The sequence below is a fragment of the Phlebotomus papatasi genome, chromosome 3, assembly GCF_024763615.1.
Source record: "Phlebotomus papatasi isolate M1 chromosome 3, Ppap_2.1, whole genome shotgun sequence".
NCBI classification, from domain to species: Eukaryota; Metazoa; Arthropoda; class Insecta; order Diptera; family Psychodidae; genus Phlebotomus; species Phlebotomus papatasi.
The window spans coordinates 61,460,513-61,486,537 of record NC_077224.1 but is presented as its reverse complement, the minus strand read 5'-3'; the positions used below and the strand labels follow the sequence as shown (position 1 = coordinate 61,486,537).

Sequence of the window (26,025 nt, the reverse complement as noted above, 5' to 3'; positions counted from 1 at the left end):
AGAATATTGACTTGTGCGAGGGGTCACCGAAAACCGGAAGTCGATATGTCTACCCGTTTGGAAGCCAGGATTGTGAAAAATTGAAAAATATCATTATCGGCTCCTTTTACACTACTTTTCGTCTTGTAAAATAAGTTGTGATCAAAGTAAAAAAAAATCCAACGGTCAAGTTGGTCAAGTTCAAGTTCAACTCATGACCTAACAGAAAATGTTTAGTTTTTTTGACGTAAGATGAATATATTCTGAAAATCTTGTACATAGCAGTTTCATAAATTTGTAATTTTTTTTCAAAAACCGTCTTCAAAAACCAGGGGTGACATGATAACTCATTTCGATACTATCGACTGTCGATTCTGAAAACTCAAAACGATAGTTGCACTTCCTGTATCCAATATAGATGTTTATCAACAGCTTCATTCTTTTAAGAATGTTTCAATGAATGGCCCAACAATCCGTAAAAAGTCTACATTCACTTTATCTAACAGATATAGATTTATCGATACTATCGATTCGAAAGTATCGAAAAGTTATCATTCCACCCGAGGTCTCAAAGGCAGAATTTTTCAAAATTTTAAATGAAAATTTCAGAAAATGGAATTAGAAGGTTGTACCTTCATAAGCTCGAATTATTTTTTTACAGTGGAAAAAAATGTAAAGATAATATTCTGATTTCTTTAGTCAGCGTGACCTACGTAACCCCTTAAGGAATATGGAAATTTTTCTTTGAAAAATTAGTGAAAAATTGAAATATTCAAAGGAGACTCATTCAAAGACAGGGCATTTTCCCGTACCTTAATATTTTCTGTGAACATTTTAATCTCAAGAAAATTTTTTTGAGAACTTCTAACAAAATAAACTTTTAAAAATAGATCTTAAAAGGCAGTTAATTTAAAAATACATCAGAAAAAAGTCGTTTAAAATGTTGTAAAGCGATAAATTTCCTACAAAACTGTTGGTTAAAAATCTCCCAAGTATTTTGGGACTGAAAATTAAATAATATATCCATTTTGCCCCATGTTTCCCTAAAATTTTCAGGAGCAGAGCTTCAAAATCTGTTTAACAATCTTTGAAACCGCAGTATTTTCTTTCAGTTTTCTGTTGTGTCTTTTTAAACATAAACTATTGGTAACATTCTCAGGAAACAAAAACATCAAGATATTATGAAATTGTTGTTAGTTTGAGAAAGAAAACATTTTCCTTGGAAAGATAAAATTTGTTGAATACTTTATTTGTAAGACATAGTATTCATAAAAGTAGGAAATTCAAAAGTTTAGGGCAAAATTTTCACTTTACTTTCTCAGTGGGAGGAAAAAAAAAGCTCTTTAAGTTTAGTACAAGTCATATTGAGAACTTACAGCATTTATTCTGAAGATTCCAGTGTCGCTACCGACTTTATCACCGAATCACATCTCCAATGTTGGAAAATACTCTCTCTGTACCCAACGTCAAACTTTATCGCTTTCTTGGTGTAGTAACACAAATATGAGACGCTCACCGAGAGGTACCATCTCCCTGGGATCAAAAAAGCAACTCCTGAGCAAAGCTTGGAGTTAGCTACCTGGGTTGGAGGTTTGGTTCTTTCCACTCTTCCCTTGGTGTCACCCATATACATACCCCATCAACATAATTTATCTGGAAAATGTTTAATAAAACAAATTGGAACTTTAATTAGTCACAGGCTGTTTATTTTTTCCGCCAAGTAAATACATCGTGGGGATATTTATGAGACACCGAGAGCTGTATCATCGTTTATACTGTGTACCATATGTGTTTACTGTGCGATGGTTCTCACTTTGGTGGAGGAAAAGCTGCCGAACCCCTTCATCCTCTCACCAGAGTTGAGAGTTTGGGGTGGAGAAGAACGATGAGGGAAAACTTCCTTCAGGATGAAGTTTGCAATTGGTGTATTTTGGAGTTGTTTTTTTTTTATTGGTGGAGCGGGGGATTGAGGGGGCAGAAACGAACTCTTTAAAAAAATCCACCACCAAGTGATGAAGAATTTTTCTTACAGGAAAATCGATTTAAAAATTTATTGGCGCCAAGGGTGAAAATGGAATGGCTTCGAGTGTCTCTGAAAGTTTATCATGTTTCGAGCGGTATTCTAAAAAAAAGGGAACAGAACAAATAATTCAATGCAATTATTTGATAAAACTCTTGTATAAATTTAAGTGTTTCCGCTGCGATTCTTCTCCACATAATCAAATTGACGCCACAAATCAAAATTGAAGCTCATACTTGTAACATATATCATTTCCAAATGCCACAAGAAGGAAATTTGCTCTTGTGAAATGTTGAAGGCTGGAATGTATATAGTTATTAGTGGATGTGTGAGTGATGGAGATCAGAATCAACCCTCAATAATAACTTTCATTGCACCAACCCTCGATTCATTTAGCCCCCTTGTCGCCCCCCTAAAAACATCACTGTCGACAATTAATTCTCTCCGACAGGGAATATCGATTGAACGCCAGTTTTATCAACACGATCTTAAATAAATAACTTATCAAGCATGATTGAAATTTCCTATTTTCCCTTTTTACGACCCCATTTCACTTGCATATGAGACTGAGGGAAGATTATCTTATTGGCGTGAGATGTAACTATCCATTCCATATTCGTGTTATCACCTCACATTGCAACCCATTGGTCAGGAAGTTCAGGCAGGAAGTACTGCTTCAGTTCCCAAAAATTTGTCAATTTTCATTCAACTAGACAATTTAGAGATGTACACATTCACTTTATTTTGACACATATTGAACTGAATGTTTTACAATGAAACTTTTCAATTTTAATAACATTGCTATCAAATCTAACAGCAACAAACACATTTTATTAAGTTTGCAATATTATCGATGTTTTCTACTTTGTTTGGTATATTTTAAGCTAAAAAACAGATCACTGAATCTGATTTTTCTGTTTAAACTGTAACGAAAATTCAAATTTACGGTAAGGGCTCATAATTTTGGACAGTCTGCTTATAAGCATCGAAGTTTCAAGTTTGAAGTGCGATATTTTCAATACAAATTGACTTTTTTGTTACTCTCTTTTCAGAAGGGTTGTTTAGAAACTTGGCAAGGGTTTATTGTCTTTGTTTTTACTAAAATTAGTCGCAATATGTTTAAAAATGAATTAATATGTAGAGGTGAATTTGACTCGAATTTTGGACAACTTGGTTATTAATTTGGACAACTTGGCTGTATATTTGGACAGCTAATCTTACCCATCTTGAACCAATCTTACCAAGTCCTCTTCCTGTTCATGTAAGGGAAACGTAGAATGTCACAAGAAGCCTGGAAACTTTCCATATCATTCATCAAAGTGAATTGATTTCGGTACTCCAAGTACGTGTGGACTAGCATATTCCTTGACAATTCCGGGAGCCTTTCAAGGCTTTTCTCGCTACATCTCCTTCGTAGAGATAAACTCCTTTGTTTCTCCAGGAATTTGTTCAACCTAGTCATCCCAAAAGCTAAAACTTTACGAAATTTCGTGAGAAAAACACCTGTCCAAAATAAGGACTATCACCTCCCTGATGAACCTCGTAGAAAATTTCCCTTTTTTCACAAGAAAAACGTAATTCACAAGGCAAATCTCACTTCAGACCAAATATACAAATCACCATTAACGTGAATAAACACAATATTCAATGAATATTCAATAACCACTCAAAAAAAAAGCGAAGAAGCATTGTTATTACTTCATCACAGCTAAATAAGACTGAAGTAAATACGGAGTTCTGTCATATTTCTCGTAAGCAATTGCTGACACTGAATTTTCAACAAAGCAATTTCAACTCAAATCATATTCAAAATTTAACGTATTTAGTGTTAAAATCTTCCAAAAAGATCAAAGATTTAGATAGAATTCATTATTAATCAAATATTGGAATAAAAATCCATCAATTTAATCAATTTATTTTTAGGGTCCAATTTTATCCTCAAAGTGTCCAAAATAAGAAACTGTCCAAAATTATGAGCCCTTACCCTATCTTCTAAAAGGAAATAAAATCCTTTTTTTAATTGTTATGTTTTCTATTTTATTTTGTTTATGAAAATTCTTAACATAGAAAAACATAGATATTAAGATTTCTCTTAAAAGTAAATTACATAATATAGGAACTTCTGAATCAAGATTAACAATTGATTATTATCAATCTGAATGCAATCTATTTTTTTAAATTATTTTTCGATGTTTTCTACTAAAAGACTGAAAGTCTTGCCTTATACTTGGTTTTATAAAGCAGCTATTTTGCTTCTTGGGTACTTAGCTAAAAATTAAACCATTTTTTAAATATGTAGAGATAGATTATCGAAAAACATCGAAAACTGCTATAAAGTTCTTATTGTAATTTTAGTTCCTAACTGTTCGAACTCCAATAGAGATCAGTTTTCACAATTTTTTAATTTAAATAGAAGATACATTAACAGAAAAGGTAATTTGAAAAATTATTAGTTTTTCTATACTCTTTTGTCTATGCATTGTTCATCAAGTGAAAATTTTATCACATTTCTTCCCTTATAAATGTATTTTTCAACCACGTCGATTGCAATGTATGAAAGACAAACTAATGAAAAATTCAGAATAAAATATTCAAATAGTAAAAAAGTTTCAGAGTTTTGAATTCCTTAGACAGTTCCACTAACACAATTTGGACAAAATTATATTGAAATGTGGATTGTCACTTTTCCCACCATGCCCTGATTGGACTGGACACCTTTCAATTCCACAGAAGTTACATGCAATTAGTATTCGATAATTATATATTATATTCATGAAGTGTGAAATGTCATTTGGATATTGTTGCATTTAGGGCGATGGTAGAGTTACATTTGAAGAAAATCTCTAATTTCGATATGTTAACGTTCCATAGTATTCTAAATGATTTGTGTTTTTTTTTTAAATTAAAATTTATAGCAATAACAACTCAAAATATTGGTATTTTTTTAATTACTTCTAATCAGTTTCCATTATTTACAACTCCTTAGATTAAGTTGAAATAGTGTAACTAATGAGAGGCACTGCACTTAAAAATTATAGTAAATTATAGTTAAATGGGGTTTGTTTTTTAGAAACTTCGAGGTTAGATTATCTTCAGAACCAATCTGCGTTTCTCAATTCTCTCTTTAGTATCTAGTAGATTACTATAGGAATTTGGCTAGGAATTTAGTTTTAGAAAACAATTTGTTTTACATGAATAATTTTATGGTTATCTCTTTGAAATTTAATTAAAGGCAATCGCCAATTTCAAATGGCTCTCCTGTCCTGAAAAGTTGTCATTCTGAGATAGAATAGTTTAGAATGGAACCGTCGAAGTAATCAAAAAGATTAAAATTTTGAAAAACTTTTCTAATAAAGAAATTTAATGATATCATATAAAAATTTATTAAATTGTTTTTCTAAGTGCATTAGAATCTCAAAATCGCAAAAAAGTGAGTTGACCCCTTATAATTTCCAAGGAGCGATATGCTTTTTAACAAAAATCAAACAAAAGGTACGGTTTCCAACGGATTCGTTTGAATACTAACTCTGTACGTCTGATAACGCTTCTAAACCGGGTATTTTTACATAGTTGACATTAATAATGCTCACATGGAGTTACTTCTTCAAATTTTGTTCAATTTGTTCCTTTATTTTCGGTAGGGAAAACTGGGGTAAAACTTGTCAAAACGCATATTTAATTATTTCACGAGCTCTGAGAAAACTTAAACGTTTTATAATAAACATATTCTTATAGGAAATTTACTGCTTTACAACACTGCAGAAGACTATTTTCTTCTATCTCGAAAGAAATGTGATTTTCGAATCATTTTCTAAAAGTCGATTTTGTGGAGATTCTCAAAATTGCTGGGGCAAATTTTGTCAGTCTTCGGAGAATTTGTGACGTTTTACTCTCGCAAACGTTAAAAATATCAAATAGACATATTTTTATAGAAAATTCATTCCTCTACAACTTTGTCGAAGATACTTTTTCACTATCTTAACGAGAAATATGCTTAAATTGAGCTAATCAGTATTGATATTTTCTGTAAGCCAAATATTCCAAAAATAGGGCTCAAAATTTCATTATTTTTTATTTTACAAAATCCTTCCTCGAATCCTTTGAAACTTTGTAAGTTTAAGAAGGTTCATAAAGGCTATCTATAATAAAAATTCAATCCTCAGTCTCTTTTATTTTAGAAAGCAGTAAATATTGAAATTTTCGTTTTGACAAATTTTGCCTCAGTCTCCTTTACGTTAAGTCGTTTCTCGACTTAAATCATAAATGTGTCTAGGGTACAATGCCCTACCCAGACTTACGGTTTTAGCCGAGAAACGGTTTAATGGAAAACTGATGGGTATGTAATCTAATCGTTATTTTGATTATAATTGCATTAAGCCGTACCTCGGCTTAAACCGTAGATCTGTCAATCACATAAGACACTGTATTAAGCAATTTTGAAGCTTAACAAAAATCCAACTTTCAATCCAGTTCCTAATATATTTATTTCAATTCTTATCCCCTGCTGAAATTAGTGCAATCCAATAAAATGGTTATAGTACTAGATGTCATAATGTGTTTTTAAAACTTTTAAATTGGAAATTTGCAGAGTATTTACTTGAAAACTGTGGATGGCAAACATCAAAATATTCCAGAGTTGTAAAGTGAGAGAAAATGTTCCGGGTGAAAACTTTAATGAGAAATAATTGAGTTTAGAATGAGTTTTAAAGTCCAATACTATGGCACTTTTCTTCAAGAATAAATTGAATTTGTGTGATTAATGTGTCTTTTTCTCACTTATTATTCCAGACTTGCTGCTCCATTGCAATCGGGACAACAGCAGATGTCACAGGGTATGACGAACGCCAACAATGCACAGGGATCCCATTGTCAATTGGGCGGTACGTCGCCCTTAGTTATGCCAGTCTTTCCCCTGCGAACTTCCCATTCAGGACATGCGCCGCACTACTCACCCTACTCGCCCTCAAGGTAAAATTTATCATTAATAATGCCCAGAGGCATCCTTTTTTTATACATATTTTATTCTCTTGAAGAAAAAAAAAGTTGATAAAACCTTTTTTTTTTCTGAACAACAAGACACTAAAAGAAGAGAACGGTCAGGCTGGAACGGTCTCTTGTGGGTCTACTCGCTTGAGTGGGTGTCGCATTGTTGAAGTTACTTTTTACTGGAAGTGTTCTGATTGATAAATTAGTGCTGGGGAATAAGTGAACACACAAAAAACATGTGGCAAGTGTTATAAATAATCCAATGCTGAAAATGTTATGGAAGGCCCAAATAAACACTATTAAAGACTATTTCAGTTTGTTAAATTGTTTGTTGGATTTCTTTTGTTGCCACCATTAACGGCTTTGAGCTTTATTTCTCCCACAAAAGCACCTTCTGGTGCCTTTATTGTTACTTTAATTCTCCTATGTATTGCCTATTTCCGGCCAAAACTCGCGCTTTTGGACCAACACCATCAGATATATTTTATTTACACATTTCATTGCTATATATCTATGTTAGAGAGGGCTCTCTTCTCCCAAAATGTAAACATTACAATAGACTGACTTCCATTAAAATTATTAGGTATTTGTCTTCAAACACAATCAATTATGAATTGAAATTGAGTTTAGAGGCGCGCATAATGGTAAAATAATTGTTGAATAAATATTCCACATTGAACACAACCATAAACAGCCAACATAGACACCCAGAGCGTAAATAACTGTCGATATATAAAATAAATACACTCCAAAATTATGCACAATGTAACTAGAGGCTAAATGGAAAATTCTGATGAAATTAATGCGTCTCTAATTTATCCAGAGCACTTAATATTTAATCAGGCGCAAGATTACTTTTGTACAAATTCCCATTTAGATTCTCTAAAATGCAAAGAATTCAAGGTAGTGCTTTAAAAGGAGAGACGTCTGCATAACTGATTACACTGTTAATCATGTGCAGAATCATATATGAGCAATTAAAAAACTTACAGAATTCTTTAAGGTCTCATATAAAATCCCAGCTGCATCTTAAGTATTATTTATCGAGAGTAAACATGATAGAGAAAAAGAGAATATTATCCAATTCACTTGAGATGGTCCAGAAAAAAGTTAGCGATAAGCCTGTGTAAGCTTATGAGAGCTGTGATTCTTTCCCTTTTAGATTCAGTTGATGTGCAAAATTGTTGGAAATTTATTGAAAAGTAAATTAAATCCATTTTGTCACACAGTTCCGGTATTGAATAGTGAATAAGAACAATGCCATTGACATTTTATACTAGAATTAGATTACAATCAAAAAAGGGATTGCAAAGCGTCCCAGCTTTGCGGAGTGCTCGAATTCACGAAAAAGATCTCTTTGTACATTATCTTTTTGCATGTCTCTTGGGTGCATACCGGTTTACTACCGATTAAATTGATTCATAAATAAATAAAAAACCATTCCGAAATAAGATTTTTTTAAGAAAAGCACATAATTTTAGAATATTTTAGCATGAGTGACAAGCATACAAACCACTAAAAAGCAAATCCGGGAATTACGGTTATATTACCGATTCACTACTGATTAAGTCCAATGCAATCGGGTTGGAAAATTCAAGATCTTTCAATAAATCCAAATTGCACTAAATCGACTGAGAAATAGGCCCTCCAAACTGGTCTAACTTTAACTGGGCTAGACGGAAAAAGTGTTTTCCTCTTAGGGTGACCACTTTTCCACTGTTGAACACCGGATACACTTCCTATCAAGAGAATAGCGCCGGTTCCCATTGTTAGTTTAACTTTAATCTTCGAAAATGCGATAATGAAATGTTTTTCGGGCATAGTAATCCAAGAACGAAATATTCTCCTCGACCACATACAAAATATATTCGAAATTGAAAAAAATCTAAGAGATGTTTGCGAAATAGACAAAAAAAAACATAATAAACGAAGAACAATAAAAATGAGTAATAATTACAAAAAGATTTAAATTGGATTTTCGGTTTCTATCTAAACTTGTCAATAGACGATGGTACAGAGGAGCAAGCTAATAGTGAAAAGGCATAAAGATTTCACTTTTTTTCTTGATTTTTAAAGAAACTGATTGATTTTCAAAAGAATTTACAAAACACAAGTAGAATTTTCAAACTGCAATATTTTGAAAACGTCTCGAAGAATTAATTAACTCTACAACATATCACAAAAATCCTATATCAATAATTATCCACTCGAAAACACAATAAAGAAAACTAACGTATAATCAACTTTTGATCGATAATCCGGGTGGGAGAAGAGTAGCCCCGGAGTAAAAGTCTTTTCTTCCCAGAGCTTTAGTTTTCGCCTAGTGCACCGAAAGCTCTGGGAAGAAAAAACTTTTATTCTATGTTTGGGTCATGTTTGGGGTCGTTGGAAAGATCTTGGAATTTCCTATAAAACTGAACCAGTTCCAATCGGTAACGAACCGGTTCATCACCGATAAAAAATTTTTATCTCAAAATCAATCCTATTACTTTTAAAACTATTTTGGGGGATCTTTTGAGAGATTTATGAATCGGTTCAAATCGGTTGAGAACCGGTAAACGGTAATTGATGCGAAAGTACTTTTGCGGTATAGCATCTAAGTCACGAGTTCGAGAATTTCGCAAAGCCTGGGACGCTTTGTCACCCCTTTTTAATTAACATATTCTTATTTAAATTGTCATTTAGCCAGGTTTCAAAAAAGTGAATTACAAAAATTCGGTAAAAGTAATAAGAAAACCTTAAATTTCGAAGTGGTTTTGAGTAGCGTATTTATTAAAAAGAATTAAAAAAACAAAGGCATATAGAAGGGGGAACTCAATGGGTCAAGTGGTAGAGCACTCGCTCTATGATGCAAGTGTCCCGAGTTCGAATCCCTTTTAGGTCAATAGGAATTTTCCAGCCGTTAATACCACGGATATTGGACGCCGATACCACGGGTATTGGACTGACAACCTTATCCCGTACAAGAGAAAATAATAATACAAGTCTAGAAATCTCTTTACGGGAAGGCCTTGTTCCTTCATGGAATGTTGTGCCAGCATTATTATTATATTGAAGGGAGTAAATAGTATATGAAGACTAAACATTGATAAAAAACAAAAGGGTCAAATTGATCCAATTGATAAAAATGAAAGCATCACCGAGGATCCTTTGAAAGTGTCCCTGTTTTGACACTTATTTATCTTCGGAATACAAGAACAAAAACATTGATAAAGTCTTCTTTGGTGTTCGGTCAGATGAGAGAAATATGGTATCAGTAATAAGTTCGTGATAAAACATAATCTTACGTGGTAAATTTGCATAGGAAATTTCAAGAGACACTAGTGATTCTTTTATAGATTCAAATGATCCATCTTTTAAAAATGATGGAATATAATCTAATTTGACCCTTTCATTTTTACCAGTGAATAAAAGAAGAACAGGAGATTCAAAACATCCTCAGAACTTGATCCATCGCAAAGTTTTATAATAGGGGAATGTAATGTATGGTTCGCACACAATGAACCTTCAAATAAATGCGAATTTTCTCTTTGTTAGCAAAAAGATGGTTTAACATTTCTCCTCTCGTCTCATGAAGTTAATAGTCATCTATCTTATGGCTAAGAAATAACGAACTATCTCTTTGCAAATAGAGAAAGTTCGCATCGTTTGAACGTTCACTGTGTACGAACCATGCCTAACACTGTTGGAAATCCTCTCAAAAATTATATTTAAGAAACAGAACAGAGGAAGACTACTAATTGCATTTAATGTTTTTCAAAAGCACAAAACAGTATATTCCTTAAATCTTAAATGCTTAAAAAATTAAAAAATAAATTCACTGAGCTTTCGGAAAGGGACAGTTTTGTGCACCGGAAGGTAGGCAATATCACCGAAAATATCCATTTGGGATATTTAATTTAGAAAGGGCAGTTTCGAAGTAAAAGTCCCCCGTTTAAATTCAACTTTAATGGAGAAAATAACTGTTCAACACCTCTTGGTACTTTTAAAGTGTCATATTTCTGCTGAGATTCGTTATTTTTTCAATGTTCATTTAAAATTTTACACATAAGATAACTCTATATGTTTGTAATATTTATGTTACGAAATGATGTAAATCACATCCTTATTCCCATTTTAGATGAAAAGGTGTTTCTCTTTCACATACGATTATAAGCAATTCCATAAATGTCTCTTCACAAAGAGACCTCACTGTTGTTTACCAGAAAATGAAAATTATGGCTTCTTCTGTCGCATTTTACCACTTTCCTGTGTTACCTTTAGGGCTTTTTCTCTCAGTTAGTTGCTTGTATGAGGGAATTTTGCTTGTTTTGTAACTTTTATTAAGCGGAAATGCGTTTCATTTGAAATTTGTCCCCTCCTATATAGCTACCACTGTCAAACCAGGCAGCTTAATACAATTTCACCCTCTCGTAGAAAATCAATAATACAATTTAATTTTCGTGAACAATTAAACAAGTTTATGTAACATTATACATTACATAGTATAAAGTGTTTCGCTATTGTTGTTTGATTGAGCCAAATTCTATTATACCTTCGCTCTTTCGGATACCTTTATCCCGGAAAGTGTTTTGATGGTGCTACAGGGTTATGTGTATATGGGGGTGGAGTTATACGAAATACCCGAATCATCAGCTACGTTAGCTTGAAATCATCATTAGGGGTTCAAATTAATTGCTCTACGACTTGCTATAAAATTACACATTTAGAGAAAAATACCGTACTTGCCCATATAGAAAATCCCTCAGGTTTTTCCCTGGAAAAGAATTACAGAGAGATGGAATTAAGAGTTTTTTTTGTGCTTTTATGTCTCATTGCAGGTTTCACATAGACAAACGATGTCAACATAGGTGCTCATGGAAATGTTTCAGCATTGCCTTAATATTACTGTCGGTGGCACTTATAGCTATGTTGGCCTATTTTGCAGGTATGTCCTATTAATTATTTCAAGTTTTAACAACATATACTCGTATTATCGTTAGACCTAGGGTGGTTCCAGACTGTTTTCCATGAACTTTTCTCAAGCTTCGCAAGTGATGAGAAAAGCTGGCAGGAATGAAAAAAAAATCATCAAAAGAAAGTTGCCGTGAAACTTTCTTCATCAAGACTTTTCTCTCCAGCTGCAATTTTGTCACTCTGTTCATTTAATTTTGCCACGGACAGCTCAAGTACAATCCCCCACCGCGCAATCTAGCGGTGGATTTTCTTAGGCCTGATCCCATTTCTGAAATGTGGTACTCTGTCTAATTGTTAAACATTAGCACCATCCTGAATCTGGCCAACAATGATTCTTTGTCACCGCGCCAAAAAAAGGCGATGAAATTGAGGAAATCCGGCAAGAATAGTTAGTTTTTATCAGCTCTTAAGGTACCTCAGTGGCCTAGCTTGAGCACATTTGACTAAATTATTGAATGTTATTAACTTCACAACATGAAAAAGTAAACAAATAGCTTGCGGTGCTAAAAACTAGGGGAGGATAAAATGGTGGAAAAGCTGAGTTGAGATTTTGCACAACCACAGTTTCTTCATTCACTTTTCCTGATGTACAATGGGGTGGTGTAAGGTACAGAAAAAAAAGATATAGATCTACCCAAAGATGGGAGTTGCGCGTAGATTTTTCCTGGATGGATTTTGAAAAGGGAAAACTATTCAAAGTGTAGTCAGAGACTAAACGTGACTTGACTAAAATATGATCCAGGAAATATTCAAATGCAATCAAAAATCGTATTTTTGCGAGAATAAGTAGAATATTACGAGTTAGTGAGCAAACAAGTAAAATACAAAGTATGTTGGCAATATGGTTATATCTAGAGAAAAACATACGATCTATCAATTTGATTATTGGCAATTGCTTTATACATTGTAAATCAATATTTTCTTCAGAAATTATTTGCTTAGTTTACAGGTTTTAAGCTAAGAAAGTAAGGGTTATGGTGCTATTCCAATAAAAAAAATTAACATGTTTTTATACTTTATTGTTCTTAAGTTCTCTTACGTAGTCCACTTTCTTTGTTTTGGTTACTGTCACGACTATTTGATAGTCCTAGAACCCGGCGAAATTTGTTGAGACAGGAACCAATAAAAAAGTCGATAAACCAGACACACTTGAAAAGACTAAAGTTCTAAAAAACATAATTATTTTTAATTGGCATACCACCATTACATCAAAATTAATTAAAAATTGTCTGGATAACTACATTTACATGATTATTACATGAAAAACTTGAATAAAGATTCCTAAAGCTAAAGGAAACACATTTTTACTGCTTGTTTCGTTCGTGAGCGAACTTCCTGTTCGAATTTCAAAGCGTCTCGGGTACAAAAATGTATCTAATTTTTCCTTTTTGTTGGGAAAATCAAAGCGACGAAGTTAATCTCTTTACCCAATTCTGTGCGAAAATTTTGATTAAAAATTTAAAATTGAATTTAAAATTTGGTAAGAGTCTTATCATTCACAAGTAGATCTTGAAAAGTTCGAAGATGTATTTGAAAAGCCAAAAAAGAGGCTCTCTTACTTCTTGATAATTCCGCAAGGTGGTTGAAGTACGTCCTGTTCGAATTTCTAAGTGCTCAAGTGTCAAAATGTGTTGGTATGCACTTTATTATCCGGAAAAACATAAAGCAATGACGTTTACTGTTTCTGTACCGTTATTTAATCACTCCATAATCACTGACTAACTCTTTTGCCAGCTTTTTAGTGTGATACTGATAAATTTTCCACATCTTGTTCGAAAATTTAGTATGAAAATTCGAAATTGAATTTGAATTCTTCGAACATAAACGACTTTTTGTGCAAATCGAGTTCCATTTACCTTTTTAGCCAAGACACTAATCGAGAATCAAAATCCAGTTGTGAATGGGAAGAGTCTAATTTTGTTTTAAAACTAAATTGCTTTTTAAATATATATAAAATACAAATGAAAGAAATTGACTGAAACTTAAAAAATAGTAAATTAATAAATACCTAATATTTATTATCAAATAAGAGAAAGAATTACTTTAGACTCATACCAGAAAGCCTAATAATCGTAAAAAACGTTTGGATCTACGATCATTTTTGTACCTAATTTTAACAAAATAATTCCATTAATTAATCTCTGCACCTTTCCACTGTTAATTAAAATAAAATTATTTATCCTTTGGAAAATTAGAAAATTTATTATATCTCTAACAAATAACCTTCATGGTGTATGTCTCAATTCCATTTAAATTACGGAAAGATGGGGTAATCCGGAATAGTGTTCATTTTGTAATTTTTAGATTTTCTCACTGGTTCAGAAGAAAAAAGGACCAAACATATATACACTACCGAACAAGAGCAAAGTTTCCGATTTTAGATTAGTCTATCACTGTGAGAAATCCCAAAAAGTTAAAATAGCATTCCGAAAATGTTTATTTTACCCTGCAGTATTGATCCGAAATCGGTGTAAATATTATGCTTTTTAGGTGTATTAGGTGTTAAAGTTACCCTTTTTCCTGTTAATTTTGCCCTTAAAAAGATGTAAAAATAACATTGAAAAATGTTGATATATTTTTACACTTAAAAAGTGTTAAACTTTTAAGGAAAAAAAGTTAATCGCACCCCCGTTTTTTCTCAGTGATTGGCTACGTGTAAAACAGAATTATCAAAGTAATACATATACAAAGAAATCCAGTAAGCAATAAAAGCAATATTTTTTTTCTAAAAAAAAAATTTAAAACGGAAAATGCAAAGATAAAAGAATTTTCATATGAGAAAAAAATCAAAAATTAAAAATCCACTGAATTATAATTGTACAAAACAAACTCTCTCTATAATAACATTCCGGAAATGTTAATTTTGCCCGGCGTTATTGATTCGAAATCGGTGTAAATATTATGCTTTTTAGGTGTATTATGGGTTAAAATTACCCTTTTTCATGTTAATTTTACACTTAAAAAGGTGTAAAATTAACATTAAAAAATGTTGATGTATTTTCACACCTAAAAAGTGTTAAAGTTACGAAGAAAAAAGCTAATCATACTCTCTTTTTTTCTCAGTGTACAAGAATGAATATTTCCGGACTGTGGATTAAATTCAAAACTTTGGTGAATTTTGCCTGTTTTATATCACTTTCTTAAACGATCTTTTGTTCCAAATTTAAATCCATTCTACAACTTTATAAGTGTCAATTTCAACCCTAAAACAAACACTTCAAACAATTACCCGTCACTTTTAATTTCTTTGCAGATTATTGCAAAATTTTTGCTACTTTGCCAAGCCCTAATGCTAATTGAATTTAGTCTTTTGGTCTCCCCTGCAAAAGCCAGAAAACCCTCATAAAAGTTTCTAAACAATACTCAAACATTTATTCAAATGAGATTGGAAATAAATTTCTCTGTGCTTAGCGAAATCACACTTTAATCTCCCTTACTTGAAAGTTTCTTCAAATGCCAAGGTATACTCAGAGTCTGTCTCAATGATCCCCATGAGATGGTTTAAAAATGAAGATTGAAATCTACTGTGGTTTGAAGGTTAACTGTCTGTGGATCTATGGTGTGCTATAGATTAATCAGAAGATACTTAAAGTGTTTATTTGCTGTCGAATGCAATAGATAAAACAATATGGGGCATAGACCAAAATTAAGACCAAATATTGAGTTTTCTCCTGGTGGGAATTGCAATTAGAAGCTTTCGGGCTAATGCGGTTTATTGAGTTGTGCTCAATAATAAGCTTAACAAGCAAACAGCAATATTGATGATTAGCTGATAGAATGTGTTAGCCATTATTGCGAAGCTACGGTAGACTAACCATTTTCCGTCACCTTTTTTAACATTTGCCACCACTTCTGAAAAACTGAATAATTTTTTTTATTTTATTTCCAAATAATCTAAATCTTATTGATTTTAAGAATTGTACTCATTGTGGTATTATGGTGGTATTCCAATAAAAAATGAACAAGTTTTTTTTAAATATTTTATTGTTATCAGGTTCATTTATATAGTCGACTTTTCTTTGTATTGGTTCGTGTCACGACTATTTGGTAGTTCTAGAACACGGCGAGAACTTGAGAAAACAGTTGAGACAGGAACCAACAAAAAAGTCGATAAAGCAGAAACACTTGAGAACAGTAAAGTGCTGAAAAAATATTAATTTTTCATTAGAATAGCACCATTACTCATTTCCAAAATATTTAGTACACCGAGAAAAATTAGGATGGTAAAATTTACCATCCTCAATACGAAATTCCAATGGCCGGATAGTAAAAAAGTCACCCAGCAAACGCGATATTAAATCGGACTGTCAAAATTTGTAGAATCTATTGTATGGATAGTAAATTCTAATAACCGGATGTTAAATTCTAATATCCCTGCACAGTAAAAAATTTTTGACTGTATTACCATGATTTTCATTGTAAATTTTACATTAAATATTTAATCGTCTGTACTAATACACATTTGTGTAATTTGTACACATTTTGTCTGAAACTGTGTAATTTGTACACCTTTTATTTGAAAACTGTGTAATTTTACACGAAATTTGTAAGAAAATATACATAACTGAGTCGATTACACGGTTTACAATTACATAAAATTTAAATTACACATTTTCAGATTACACGTTTTGCTGAAATACATAATTTGTGTAACTTTACAAGAATAATCGTGGTAAAAAAGCAAACCAACGATTATCCTTGTAATTTTTTTTTACTGTGTGGATATTAGATTTTACTATCCGGATGGTAAATTTTACTGGTAGGACAGTAAATTTTACTAGCTGGATGTTAGAATGAAAAATGTCGGAAAAATTTATTTTTCCCTATTTTTATTAATTTTTGGCCATTGTTTGAGGGTTTGGGGCCCTTCCTGGATGACATTCTCTGTAGTTCAAACCATTTTGGTGCGTGAAAATCATTTTCCAATATTGACGACTGCGCCTAGATTTGAACACGTGACTTTTGTGATGACAGTCGAGCATCTTCCAGCTGCACCACGAATTCCTACACTGAGAGAAATCCGAAAAAGTCAAAATAACATTCCGAAATGTTAATTTTACTCTGCAGTATTGATCCGAAAACGGTGTAAATATTACCCCTTTTAGGCGTATTACGGGTTAAAGTTACTCTTCTTTCATGTTGATTTTACCCTTATAAGGTGTAAAATTAACACTAAAAAAGGTGGCTATATTTTTATACCCAAAAAGTGTTAAAGTTATGACGAAAAAAAGCTCATCGCAGCCTTTTTTCTCAGTGTATAATGTATTTAAAGCATATCGGGAACCGTTGCATCAGTACCCACGATATTCCAAAATGACATTATAACAACAGAATAATAGCAAATTTTACTGGCTTGGATAGTAATTTCAATCTAAATTACTATCCTACGTTAAAATTTACTGTCTTCCAGTTAAATTATAACATCTAATATGCGGCCAGTAAAACTTTACTATCTGGATATTAGAATCTAGGAGAGGTCAAGGTAAAATCTAAAGGAGGATAGTAGATTTTACCATCCGGCTATTAAAATTTACTATCCATAGGATAGTAAATTTTAAAATGTCAAGATAGCAGATTCTAAAGGAAAGTTTCTATAGAGGATGGTATTTTCTACTATATTTTGAGGCAGTAGAATTTAAAGAAACGATTTGTATAAAATACCATCCAAATTTTTCTCGGTGTAGATTGATCAATTCAAAATTGATTATTTTAGTTAAAGTGGCGAAAAGTGGTTAATGAATCCTGTAGAGCAAATATTTTCAGAGAAATTGCATTTACTAATAATGTCGAATTTTCAATTATTGTGCATATAGTGCTGCTGGTCTTAAATCTGGCAACACAATGGTTTCTATGGGGGTTGAACTAGCCAGCTAAACGGCCATATCATAAAGTCTGGTCCCCGGGAGAAAATGTCTGCAATTCTCTCTTTCTCTCTGTTGGGCATCCTGAATTATTTCTCAGTGCAGCATCCATCTCCGTCCGGGAATGCGGTGGGTGGTTTGTTTGGGGGTGTCCGGACGGAATATTGATGGGGCTTGGCAACTTTAGAGCACATAGGTGCACTATGCAAATCACTCAGTGACTCGTAATCAATCAGTCAATTGTCGGGTATTCTCATGGGCTGAGCAACCAACACAGAAATCCCCACCAGAGTGCATGATTTTGACTGTTGGATTTTGAATTGGATGCAATTGAATTGAGTTTTCAAGTTGATTTTCATCCTCCACTAACGCCATATCCATCAACAATTATTACACTAACCATTAGGACTTGAGAATTTTCCGCTTCCAACATAATTTATCACGTGCTGGAAAATGCATCAAAATGCATCTTGAGGGAAAAGTCTTGATATACAAATCTTCCAATTCATTGTGGAAGACTGCTGTAAATTTGAGATTTTGCATAATAATTCGCATGTCGAACTGTAACCGCTTTTTCTCCCTGTAGCGGTCAATTCAATGAAGCCAACGATGGATCCAAATAACTGCATCGTGGTTCAAGATGTTAAATCAGTAACACATGATCAAATGACACAAAATGCTGACGGATCAACACAATTGCCCACGGAAGAATCCCTGCTAACGAGTACAGCTGACCATAGCACCTTCACTACGGCGCATCACTATCTCAATAACGGTTTTAGCAGTAGTAGCTTCTCGCAGCAGCAGATACTGCAGCAACAGCTTCAGCAGCAACACTATCAAGATCAGCAATTTTCAGCCCAACAGCAGCAGCAGCATCAGAAATGGCCACAGGTCTTAGAACTACGGGAATTCAATGAGGTCCACCATGCTACAATTGCCCCCTACCAGTTCTGGAATTCTGAATTTCGCAACAAACACCCAGCATTCATACGCTTCAACTTCACATTGCCATGGGGTGCTAATTTTGCGGTGTACGGGCGTCGCAATGTTGCACCCAGTGTCACCCAGTATGACTTTGTAGAATTCATCCGAGGCGGCAGAGTGGATAATCGATTGCGGCGTCGACGACGCCGAAAACGCAGCATGACAACTGGGGAGGATGCCGATGAGGATGATATTTTGGGGAATGGTATTGCTGACGAGGAGTATGGATTTGACATTTTCGAGAATCCCACCGTGGACAGTGATGAATACATTGGTTCACCATGGCGCGACACAGACAGATCGATGGAATCATCAGCCGCTGAAGCAGCATCCTCCAGCTTCATAGATGAACACCTTCGATTCTCACCAGCTGAACGTCACATCATCTCCAAGCGCTCCTCCGATATGGACCCTATGATGGTGAATGTGAGTTTATTGCAGTATTTGGACACCGGAAGATGGTTTCTCTCAGTGTACAATGACGAGTTGCTGGCGCACAGTGTTACACTCACAGTGGCTGAAGCCGAAGGGGTTAGCACAACCTGTCCCAATGACTGTTCCGGACGTGGATCTTGCTACCTTGGAAAGTGTGACTGCATAGACGGATACCAAGGGGCAGACTGTTCCAAAAGTGAGTAACATTTTCCTAAACATTTTTATAAACATTTTCTTTATTTTTAAAATTTAAACTCTACTATATAATAACATTCCCTGGACCTTGCTACAGCCTCTCTCCGTTTATCTTCTTTATTAAGAATTTGAAGTAGGTGCAATGACCTCTTCTTGAACAGATATTGGTACCCATAAAAAGTCAACTTACAAATTAATGAAATAATGATTAAGACCTACAGAATTAAGGCCATATCAGAAGATGATGGTTCAACTTTTTTAGATATTACATACTCTTCTAAAACCACATTGACTTCATATTCCAAAACATTGTAGTAAATTTAAACTTACAAACTTAAGAACTGAGCTATCCTGGAACTGATATTGTTCTTACGTCTTCAGATGATTAGAACTTTCCTTTGAACTGAATTAATCCGAGATGCAAGATCAAGTTTTAGGTCAGCTTTGGATTTAAAACAAGAATTTAAGAATAAGACCTAATGAAATAAGGTTCCGTTCTTTGTAGATGTTCGTCCACCTTCATTAAGGTTTGAGAACTGTTCTATAAATGTATTGAGCTTTGGTTCTGAAGTATTTAAAGTAGTTTGGAGTCAAGAAACACGGTATGGACCTTTTTCAAAAACTTCTCTATTTCCTCCTCCTACGACGTTTCGGAGATTGGTTGTCTCTTTCCTCAGTTCTACAATGTTTATGGACAAAATTAGGATATATAGGTTTTTTTTTTCATTCTCTTCTCTCCTCCTTTCTTTTCAAATTTTCTAAATTTAGGAGCAGAGAAGAAAAAGAAAAAAATCCTATATATCCTAATTTTGGCCATAAACATTGTAGAGCTGAGGAAGGAGACAACCAATCTCCGAAACGTCGTAGAAGGAGGAAATAGAGAAGTTTTTAAAAAAAGGTCTATACCGTGTTTCTTGACTCCAAATTATCTACAAAAGACCGAGAATACAATTAATTTAAAGTATTTGTTTAGTCTTTGATTTAACAATATTATTTCAGATCCTCCCTCTTAAGAAATTTCCTGTCCTTAAGGAGATAATGGACTAATTTCTATAGACTACTGAAATTGTCAATTGAATTAAAGGGACAGATAATCCTAACCGGCTTATGTAGGTGAGATTCTTAACGTGAGCTAAATCGGAGTGCATGCAAATTCGATTTAGAGCTGAAGTTGGGAGACGCCATTCAGTTATCTTGAATCAAACTCGTGAAATTATACAAATTTTGTATTTAAACCAAAATATCAAGGATTTGGATGAACTGACAGAAAAGTGTTATATGGGTGAAATGTAGACCAGAATGTTCTCTATAATTTTGCCGTAGAACTTGAACTCATCGATTACTCAGAAGCCAAGATAAGCGAGGTTTTTTGTTTCTTAACTCGTTTTTTCATCCAGAGTTCCCCAAGTAATCATTTGTTGAACTTCAACTATATCAAAGAATTGTTGTATTTTGTGGGACTTTCCATTTAAAACCCTATTTTAAGTGTCTTGGTGGAGTAGAGGCAGTCAAATTGGCATCTGAGTGATTTCAAAGCGTTTTTATGGGAAAAATCATTTTTTTCACACTTAAACGGCAAAATCGGAGTGATAGCGTAGTCTGAGCGGAAAATGATGTATGGACGAAATGTAGAGACAAATGTGTTCTACAATTGTGTCGAAGTAATCATCAAAATCGGTTTAGCGACAGTCGAGATAATTGAGGTTATGTGATATTGCAATTGGTTTTTCGACTGTGGCGCCCCTGGTGTTGGTCCCACGAAGTTCAAATATTCTAGAAAGTTGTAGCATTTGGTGAGATCTTTCGTTTAAGCCCTCACTCATCAAAATCGGTCACATAGAACCGGAGATATGATTTTTTGAATTTTGTGAACTTTGACCCCTCATATCTCCGGTTCTGTTTTAACCACAGCGCGCATACGCACCATTTTGGAAACGTCCTAGACTGGACTACAACATACTAAAATTTCATTAACTTGCACAATGCCGTTTTTGAGAAAAGTGACTTTGAATTTCGATGAATTTTGACGCTATCACAGCGCCACCTGTGGTGACTTTTTGAACTTCCATCTGAAAGTGCTCATCGAGACGAAACCAAAAAGGTAAAATTTAGGTCGCTATGTTAATTAGAACCGGAGATAGAGGCCGGTCAATGTTCGAACTTTGACCCCTTATAGCTCGGGTCAGGGGTTATGGATCGACTTAAGGTTTTTTTTGTTTGATAGGTATAATCAACGGCTACAACATACTAAATTTTCAGCCCGATGCACAATGGAATTTTTGAGTTATTTAACTTTTAAAATTTAAAAATTTTCTTTTTAAAAAAAGCGCCCCTAGCGGTGGTTTTATGAACTTGCGATGTTAGAAGGGGAAGTGGCATTTCACGAGAGCTTTCCAAAAAGCCCTCACTTTTTAAATTCTGACAATTAGAACCGGAGTTATGGCCATTTTAAGAAATTTTTTTGGACCCTTATAGCTCGGGTCAGGGGGGTCGGGGGACCTTAAGTTTGGTATTGATGGAAAGCTCTAAGGCCCAGCTATAACATACTAAAATTTGAGTCCGCTGAATGCCATAGGGGCGGAGCTATTGAGAAAACAAAAAAAGGGGGGTCTTCAAAATGGCGGAAGGAGGGGTGGGGGGTGGGGGGTCTATGCACCAAGTTGCAATTTTCACCCGATATATAACCTTTGCCGAAAACCGCAAGTCGATATCTTTTTTAGTTTAGGAGCTATTAAGCTCCAAAGAGCGGCCGGCCGGCCGGCCGGCCGGCCGGGAACGTGACTTAGCCACATATATATTCGGAATCAGGAAGTGGCGAAACACATTTTGGCCAAATTTGAGGTCGATCGGACGACATGAAATTTTGTTAGGATTATAGTAGGTGAGATTTTGTTAAGAATCTCACCTAATATATTCTGGATATAAAATTTAATTTCTGAAATTGGTTTTTTAAACTTATTATTGACAATTTACAATTGTTATTAAGAAAAAGTTTTCCTATAAGTATAGGCACTCTGACTTCCGAATATAAAGAAAGTAGGATTTGATTGAGATTATGGCGTAGATATTGATTTAGTATTCATCAGACCATTTAGGCTTTAGACCATTTTTAGTATATTAAAGCAAAAATAAATTCGAAAATTCAGATTTTGTAATCCAAAATTCCGAATGCCAAAAAAATTTGCTTTACCATAGATGCGAGTAAATTTGTCCTCTAACTTTGACTCATTCCTGTTCGTAAGCTTTTCTTGAATTCTAATGCTTAAGAACGATTCTCAGCGATCAGACATGGTACATCACATCGGTAAAAATTAGAATTAAGTCCTTAAATTCAAGAATTAAAGAAAAGCTTACGAACAGGAGGGGTTTAACGTCATCTGCAGGGGACAAAGTCACTCGAACTTACGGTACTGCCAGTATTCCAGGATCCCCTTAAAAATTCAAGATTTTGGCTCTCGAAATTTTAACGTTAGGGATTCTGGATTTCAGGATTCAAGCCCTCTCGGGGTTTTGGCGTTTCGGATTTTGACTTTCTGGATGTTGATTTTTGGGATTTTGACAGGAACACAGTATTAATATATGATTCGAATATCCCTATAAATAGAGAACCTATCATTAAATAGAGAGATAAATAATATCTGAAACCTTTTTACCATGACGTTGATTTTCAAATATTTTTTTAATTGTATCTTTTTAATTTTGAAACTTTTGAGAAAGTTTTAGGAGGAGGGTTAGTAAGTCCTGATCAAGACTACGCTTTCATAGCAAGGATCTGCTCTAAAACTTAGACTTCTAAATTTGCAAATCAAACTAAAGTCACATTTGGTTTCGTTACGCCTGAGGCGGTTTAATTTTAAAACCATTAAATCCAAGTCGATATTTTTATAAGAAAGAACCCACCTTTGAGCTTGACTTAGTCTATTTTAAGTTAAATAATTTATTCTATTTAGGATTCACCATCTAAAGTACTCGAAAAATTACGATTTTGAAGGAGATACAATAATATGAATTATTTCGCCGTAACAAAATATATTTAAAAACGAAAATCATGTCAAAAATTGTTCTCTTAAACAGAATATCATCTCGAATCTTTTTTAGTTCTAATTTTAAAAATTTGCTCATCATAAAAGTTTCCCAATTACGTAACCGCTCAGCCCTTATTACCAAAAGCTCCAAGAGAAGTCTTCCTAAATCCTTCAGCGTTTTTTTGCCGAAGAATTTTCCCAAAGTTCAATCTGGAAAGTGCTGTATAAGAAAAGCTCCCTCTCAAATGCCCTGTGAGACATTTCCTTTCTTCCAAAGGCATGATATATTAGGATATTGAAGTTTGATCGACAACTTCACGCAAATCTTGTATAGATACCATATTTTTTATCAGGTTAAATTTTCTCAGCACTTTTCTCCCAACTTATCTCGGTCATCTCTTCCGCCCATGATCAGAGCTTTGGACAAAAAGTTTTGGAAGAGATATTGGATAGAAAATGAGTTTTAGCATAAATATTTTCATGTTTGAGCTTTCAAAGTTTGATTCTTGCTTTCTCGCTTCAGCAAATCAGTAGATTATTTCAAGTGTGAAATTTCTTTCCTATTTTGTGTTCACATAGCAAAAGCAGAGCGCGAGAAATGCAATATTTTCAATGCAGATAGGGAAAAGAATTTGTGAAAGATTGGGAAGATGCTTAAGTAGAATCTCCACACTTGCCGAGTTGAAAAATGCTAAATTCACAGAGGGAATATCTGAGTAAATTGAAACACTTTCAATTCATCCCCCTCCATAAACACAGCATTAAATTTTCTCAAGAAATTTGCTTGTCTGAAGTCTGGGAATTTAGCCAGAGTTAGGATTACCATTTAGAATTAAGGGTAGTGTGGGAAATTTATTACCACGTTAGTGAAAAATTCAAACTTTATCATAGACTGTATAGAATACTAAAGACTTGAAAGTTTCAAATTATTTTATGAATAGACCCAGAAGTGCATTATTTTCCTCTAAATATCCTAAAGTCTACCAACTTTGGCATTTCGATTAATCTGATATCAGAAACTTTTAAACTGTTGAGTTTGGGTCAAAGTTATGATATTGTACATTTCACTTTTGCCTTTATAATGTTTGTATGAACTGCACTGAGGTGTTATGTTTTTGGAACACTTGAACATTTTAGGGGTCATCTGATTTGGTTGATGCTGAAAACTCTATATTTATCTGGAACTAACTTTTGAAGTTAAATTCGAATATTTATATGGCTGACATCCCTATTGACCATTCCTAGTAGGGAAAGTGCCCATGCTTGATACGATTGGAAGTTTCGTAATAACTAAATTTTTCCTATATTTCTCAATAAACGTGACCCCGCAATATATTTTAAAAACTGGCCACTTTCACATAGTTTTTAAAATATGGTTGCGATGAGTCACATATATTATATATTGTGGAATATAGAAAATTTAATCATTACTAAGCTTCCAATGGTATCAAGCATGGGAACTTTCCCCTACTGCTGGAACTCAAACAGAGAGCAGTTATATAATTGTTTTTTTTTTAATTGTCACAGTCTTGGACCTTAAGCGGTAAGAGATATCGACTTCTGGTTTTCGATGGCCCCCAATAAAAAACAATATCTTTAGACGTTTTTCTTTTTATTTTCAGTTGAAATGTGTGCTCTTACAGTTTCAAATTATCTGACTTTTGAAATTGATCTTCGAATTTTTTTATTGTACATTCCGAAAATCTCCTTAGCCAAGACAATTTAAAGAGAGAAATCCGGTGTGCCCTCAGTGCAGTTTTATTACCAATGTCTCGTCTAAATGGTGAATAGCCTTATATTTCCACGAAAATGCGGTTAATGTTAAAAAAAATTATAGAACAATTTCGAATCTTCATAAAAAAAGCTACCGGGAGGCGGGGAAAATTTATGGAATATCACACTAATATGCTGTCAAAAGTATTTCACAGCGATTATGAGTAGAATTATAATTAAATAAGCATTGTTGTTTAGCTATTTCACACACCAAAACGAAAATAGATACATTTTAATATTCGAAGGCAATTCGAAATTCGAACAGGAAGCATTTAGCCATCATGTGAACGAAACGATAAGTAAAAATCCATTTTCTTATCTTTTCGAAACTGATCATCGAATGTCATTTCTTTTGGGAGGACTCAATTTGCAAACACGTGGAATATTACATATTCACAGCAGGATTTTAGAAAATTCGAAGATCGATTTCAGAAGCCAAAGAAAAGACATTTTGACTTCTTAGTAATTCCTCAAAGTCAAAGTGTTTTTGTTCGAATTTCGATGTGTCTTAAATGTTGTCAGTCTTCACTTTGCTGTGGGACATATCAAACCAATGCGGTTAACAATATTCCTCTTCCGTTTATTCCGAACAGTCAATGAATTTTTGATCGCCTCTACATGTCGAAATTGAGTTTAAATTTTTCGAACATTAACGACATAATGTTCAAATAAACTTCCATTTTCTTTTTAGCAAAGACAATTTTAGAATGTCTGTGGGTACATAGAGACAGAAGAATAGTAAAGATAAATCTTGAATTACATTAAGAAATTACAATTTCGATTACATATTAAAAACATAGAAAAATCG

At 33.7% G+C, this 26,025-nt stretch overlaps 1 protein-coding gene across 1 annotated transcript in view; it reads left to right on the top strand.

Moving 5' to 3' along the window:
- The window catches only part of LOC129807113 (teneurin-a), a 232,326-nt gene that overhangs the window by 77,496 nt on the left and 128,805 nt on the right, over window positions 1–26,025 (top strand). The window contains exons 3-5 of the mRNA XM_055856153.1: window positions 6,788–6,967; window positions 11,806–11,912; window positions 18,389–19,420. Coding sequence (XP_055712128.1) covers window positions 6,788–6,967; window positions 11,806–11,912; window positions 18,389–19,420 — 1,319 coding nt within the window. The remainder of the gene's footprint in view (window positions 1–6,787; window positions 6,968–11,805; window positions 11,913–18,388; window positions 19,421–26,025) is intronic.